Below are 6,000 nucleotides of genomic sequence, written 5' to 3'. Positions count from 1 at the left end.
AGCTGTGTACCCATACATACATGTATATGTAATGTTACTAGTTATAATGTTAAGTATTAGAAATATGTGTTAGATTAAGATTGCAAATGTTAATGCACCTGGCTGCGGCCAAATAAACTCCAAATGATATCTGAAATGGACTCCAGTATATATGATTAGTTGACAAGAAGTATGTATGAGTATGTGCCGACTGCCCGCGTTGTAGGTTGGATTGGCAGGGTAAACCTTTTTGAATAGGTTAGTTTTTAGTGATTTCCAGAAGTTTAGGGTCAAAGAAGGGTGACCAAAATAATAAAGGGGATGGAACTCCTCTCATACTAGAAAAGGCTAAAGAGGTTAGGGGCTCTTCAGCTTGGAAAAGAGATGGCGAGGGAAGATATGACAGAGTTCTACAAAACCTTGAGTGGTGTAGAATGGGTAAAAGTGAATCGATTTGTTATTTTTTTTAAAAAATTACAAAGACTAGTAGACACTCAATGAAGTTGCCTGGTAATACTTTTAAAAGAAATAGGAGGAAATATTTTTTCGCTCAACAAATAGATAAAGCTCCAGAACTCGTTCCCGGAGAACGTGGTTACAACAGTTAGCATATCTGGATTTAAAGTTCTGAACCCACAATTCAAAGTCGATCGTGATCATTCAAAACACGATCACATCAGCGTTTCAGTAAGCCCACTATGGCGTTTGCCTGTATTGCTTTGACATACACATTTAGGAGATGCCAATTGGATATGATTAACACAGTTAAGGTATTCCCCCCCCCCCCTATTTTTGTATATATTGATTATTGATATTTTGTCTTTTGAGGACCTATGACTATACTTTAAATGCCTCCCTGGAAATTAATAAGGAAGGCTTTCTATATGATGGTCATGGTTTTACTAATCAAGGAATTATTATTAGCACTATTATTTTACCTTGTTAAATGATGCTCAAGGTGGCTTACAACATTATTCAAATTCAGCTGCAATAAGTGTATTAATTGCAACATTAGCACATGGCAATTAATACAAACAATGGAAAATCAGCCATTTTAATGGCTGTGGTAAAAATGGCCTTAGTGCACAGGAAAAACCCTCACAAGGCCAGTTTCTGCCGCAGCTTAGTTAAAGGGCCCCTAAATATAATTTTCTCACCGGGAAACCACTATTTTCATCTGGGTTCTGGAGGACCAGAACCATGGTAGGCAACTTGTCCAAGGTCACACATACCTTGGTGGTAGATCTGAAATTAGAACTCATTAATGTGAGAAGGTTGAGTTTAGAACTGATGCTCCAAGGCTTCTCCTGAGCAACAGATCAATGCTTCTCCCTTAAATATTTCAATTTTTGTTATTATTATTATAACATGGCAAGTGAATAAAAAGGTAACTACCCTTTAGCTAAATACAAGCCAAATTTAAGTATATAAATTCACAATATTATCATTGCTGAAAAAAATCTCAGGACATAAATTACCTCTTTGTAAAAAGGATTTGTACATGACAACTCACCAAATTCATAAACAAATTAAATCCTGGATCATTTCTCACCAGTTATGGGATACTGCTTTAAGGGTCTGTTATCAAGCCGCACTAGCGGTTCCCGGCAGCAACGCCGACGAAGCCAATGCAAAGTGAATGGGCTTTCACAGCTTTGCCACGCCGGGGACTTCTAGTACCTTAAACCATGCACCCTGGGGAACAGATGTGGAATTCATTGTAAAAGCACACCAGGAATACCAACGTTACACTGCCAAAAAACCAAACTAGTTAGAAGTCATGAAGTATTTAGGCAGAAATAACTCCTTTAATAAAGCTAACACAGTGTTCAAGGATGTATGATTCTGAGAATGTGACCTTTCCCTAGATGATGGCGGAGGAAGCTATCCAAGCCATCTCAAAATGTTTCATCCGTGAACAATCTATTAACCTCAGCAGGATGAATCTGTTCAAATACTTTGCTGACTTTTCTTTTGAAGAAATCAGCAGAGAGAAAACTGTCTGGCAAAAGTTGCGCCTGGATTCCAGTGCAAGACAACAATTGTCATATTTATTCTAATTAGGCTCAACTTCATTACATCGGTCACCTCTGAAGTGCAAATGTCATATCTACATTACAGAAATCGGTATACTGTGCTGAGGCATAGCTAGGGTGCCCCCTGCAAGCAGTAAATGGTTTGACCACATTAAAGAGCATTTGTTAAAAGAAAGCCCGGAGAAAAACCGAGGGAACAAGCTGATTTTCTTGGCTATGAAAGGGGATTTTTTTTTTGGGGGGGGGGGGGGGGGGGGGGGAGCTTTGCCCCCAATCTGGAAATAAATCAGAACCAAATTCTATATAAGTAAGAATAAAAAGCAACCGGACAGGACTGTCAAATGCTAGTGATGTCTGTGGTAGCTGTAACCAGAAGGACATTTCCAGTTTGTGCCCAGAGGCCAGGTCAGTCCTGTACTAGCAACATCCATCCTGTTTCATAACACCGACAAGCACTCTCCCGTAGCCCACAGCTGCAAACACCACAAGCACTTGTAACTAACATACTGTTACCCAAATTTTTCAAAGGGAAACAACCCACACTGTTTCCTGCTGAAAATTAACAGCTGCAAAGTACAAACACTAAATGTGGCCATGTATGGCTGAGAAGGATACAAAACAGTGGAAGTACAATTGAAACCTTGTGGCTTTGTACAACTCACTTCACCCTCTCTTGACTTGGCTACAACCTCGGCCCTCGCCAGGTCGGGTATTTCAGGATTTGCCTAATGAATATGCATGAGATCTATTTGCATAAAATGCAGACACTGCATGCAAATAGATGAAGTGGTAAATCCTGAAAACCCAACTGGATTGCAGCCCTTGAGGACCAAGGCTGGACAACCATGCTCTAGACTATAAGCCTTCTGAGGCAAGAACTGCCTGTTTACTCAATTATAACTCCTTAAGCTCCAATTAGGAAAGGCAAATAATTACATCTAAAATGAGTTCCCCCCATCAAAATCACCTGCACACGTATTGTTTCCCTCTCCAGACCTGTGTACGCCTATAGCAACACCTCCTTTTAATGCAGCTATAAGTCTGCAAATCATGGAACCAGCAAATTCTTTTAGCGGCATTCAAGGTGGGCAGATTTCAATTGGGCCGTTTTAGCCGGGAAAATTCCCCTTTATGTGGGAAATCACCTTTGTAAATGTCCTGCCCCGTGAGCAATGATTAGAAATGTGTGGGTGTTGCGAAACACTGCAGTGACTTTTCTTGGCAAAGGGACAACTAAGGTCATGGATACACTTAGGTAAAAGATGACACCTCTGTGTTGTTTTAGTACTCGACGTGAGATTGTTCTCCAACAAATGGCACCTACTTCTCGGAATTCTAGAAAAGGTCCTCATGTGTTGCCTACCCTTGACTTTCTGTTTCTTAAAATAAGTTTTTCAAATGAACAGTGCCTGAGAAAGGTGCCAGGCCAACAGGAAGCAGAAGTCCTTCATGTACCCACATAACAGGTATGGCACCGACAGCAGTGCATACTTCCCCCCAAAGGGACCTCCTTAAGGCATGAGGTGGCAAATTTAACCTCTGTGGTTCTACCATCTTTGGTCCCTCTGCCAAGACTAATAATGGTACCACTTACCTCCAAAACCATGGAGGTAGCTTTTGTGATCTGTACACCTAGAATTGAATTGACTATCAACACCTATACGCTACTAAATGGTTTTCAGAAGAGAATCACTTTTGATCACTACTAACCTGAATTGGATTTGAACAGCCACCGAGAGGTGAAAAAAAAGACTTTTTAACACTATGCCAATTTCTTCTCCAGGAGCTGTTTTTTGTCAAACATTTTTGCCACATATATGGAATAAAAGCTAAAAAAAATAAAATTGAAAACAGGGTGCCTAGCATTTCAGGAATATTTCATGCTAATCCTGTATGTAAGTCATGAAACCATGATTTCAAGGATGACGATGACCAAAGTGGATCTTAAACCAGGTTCACTGCAGCGTGCCTCTGTACCCTAGGCGTCAAGTCACTCCCTCCCTCGATTCCGCCATGTTTTACAACCTACATCATTCTTAAGAACCATAACATTTCCCATAAACTGTATATGTACGTCTTCACATGCTTTTCTGTTAAATTACAAAAAAAATAAAAATCCGTAGACAAAATAATAGGCGAAAACTTGAAGAATCAAGTTTGAGAAAGATTAATTTACCATAGGAAACTATGATAATTAGTAAGTCACAGAACCAGGCAGAATTGAGCAAAAACATGTCCACTGGTTTGTTAAAATCGTTGATAAGTATAAAGTTGAAGTAATGGCATTTTTGCGGGAGGGTGGTCACAGTAGTCAGTCTTGAACAGCAGATCGATAGGCGTATCAGCCTGGAATACTGACAAGACCATGACACATTCGATGGGTATTTCACCAAGACTACAGGGGGGTAGCATGTTTCTGTTTCAAAACAGTTCATGTTAATCATGAAAATTGTTAGATGTGCACCTTTATTGCAGCTTGTCACAGATGTTGATCGGGTGGGGGGGTGGGGGGGGTTGTGGCGATTAGATATCTACGCCAGCATTATCGCAAGAAGGCACTTGTCTTCCAGTGCTGTACATTAATCAGGTTATAGAGATTAGCACCTCAGAATAGGACAAGTCACCATGAAGCTGTAAGGGTGCTCTTCTCTTTTCACCTCCGGCTGCACGTGGGTTACAGCACAATGAAGCGTAGAATGTATTCCAGCAGCTTCTGTCTACTGCCATGAGGTAGGAAAGAACTCTTCAGTTCCAAAATGCAATCTCGGTTGATTTTATGCTCTTGGAAAACCTAAAAAGAAAGAGAAAAATGTTTGCACAATCTGAATCACGGAGTAATTTTTTTTTTTTATTACGTACATCAACAGTAAACTATTTTTTTTTTTTTTTTTTTTATATTACTACCCTGATTGGCTACCAGCTGCCATTCTCCCGGGTGGAGAGGAAAACGGTAACGGAATTCAAACATGTGTGGGATAGACATAAAGGAATCCTGTTCAGAAGAAATGGATCCTCAGGAGCTTAGCAGAGATTGGGTGGCAGAGCTGGTGGTGGGAGGCGGGGCTGGTGGTTGGGAGGCGGGGATAGTGCTGGCCAGACTTATACGGTCTGTCCCAGAGCCGGTGGTGGGAGGCGGGGATGGTTGGGAGGCGAGGATAGTGCTGGGCACACTTATACGGTCTGTGCCAGAGCCGGTGGTGGGAGGCGGGGCTGGTGGTTGGGAGGTGGGGATAGTGCTGGGCAGACTTATACGGTCTGTGCCAGAGCCGGTGGTGGGAGGCGGGGCTGGTGGTTGGGAGGCGGGGATAGTGCTGGGCAGACTTATACGGTCTGTGCCAGAGCCGGTGGTGGGAGGCGGGGCTGGTGGTTGGGAGGCGGGGATAGTGCTGGGCAGACTTATACGGTCTGTGCCAGAGCCAGTGGTGGGAGGCGGGGCTGGTGGTTGGGAGGCGGGGATAGTGCTGGCCAGACTTATACGGTCTGTCCCAGAGCCGGTGGTGGGAGGCGGGGATGGTTGGGAGGCGAGGATAGTGCTGGGCAGACTTGTATGGTCTGTGCCCTGAAAATGACAGTTACAAATCAAGGTAAGATATACACAAAAAGTAGCACATATGAGTATGTCTTATTGGGCCTTTAGATTGTAAGCTCCTTTGAGCAGGGACTGTACTTCTATGTTAAATTGTACAGCGCTGCGTAACCCTAGTAGCGCTTTAGAAATGTCAAGTAGTAGTAGTAGTTGGGCAGACTGGATGGACCGTGCAGGTCTTTTTCTGCCGTCACCTACTATGTTTCCGGTCTAAATAGAATCTGTACGCAAAGTCCACAATGCAGCAGCATCAACAACAAAACAAAGGAGTAGAGTTGATGCACTTCCGGGTCACCCAGGAACTCCAGCAAAGAACACAGAACACTTCCGGTGGCTGTTTCCTTGGAGACAGCGACTCTTCCAGCAGTGGATTTCCATGGAGACAGGGGCACAAACTGC

The 6,000-nt window shown here is 42.8% G+C and overlaps 1 protein-coding gene across 6 annotated transcripts in view; it reads right to left on the bottom strand.

Annotated features, from left to right (window-relative positions):
- Window positions 1–762: 762 nt before the first annotated feature.
- GPAM (glycerol-3-phosphate acyltransferase, mitochondrial) overlaps window positions 763–6,000 on the bottom strand; it is a 131,887-nt gene continuing 126,649 nt past the window's right edge. For all 6 annotated transcript variants that reach the window (XM_030202739.1, XM_030202737.1, XM_030202740.1 and 3 more), the window contains one exon: window positions 763–4,806. In XM_030202739.1, coding sequence (XP_030058599.1) covers window positions 4,690–4,806 — 117 coding nt within the window. In that variant the 3' untranslated portion in view covers window positions 763–4,689. The remainder of the gene's footprint in view (window positions 4,807–6,000) is intronic.

This window comes from Microcaecilia unicolor, chromosome 5 (assembly GCF_901765095.1).
Source record: "Microcaecilia unicolor chromosome 5, aMicUni1.1, whole genome shotgun sequence".
In the NCBI taxonomy this organism is placed as follows: domain Eukaryota; kingdom Metazoa; phylum Chordata; class Amphibia; order Gymnophiona; family Siphonopidae; genus Microcaecilia; species Microcaecilia unicolor.
This window is presented reverse-complemented; position numbering and strand designations above follow the sequence as displayed.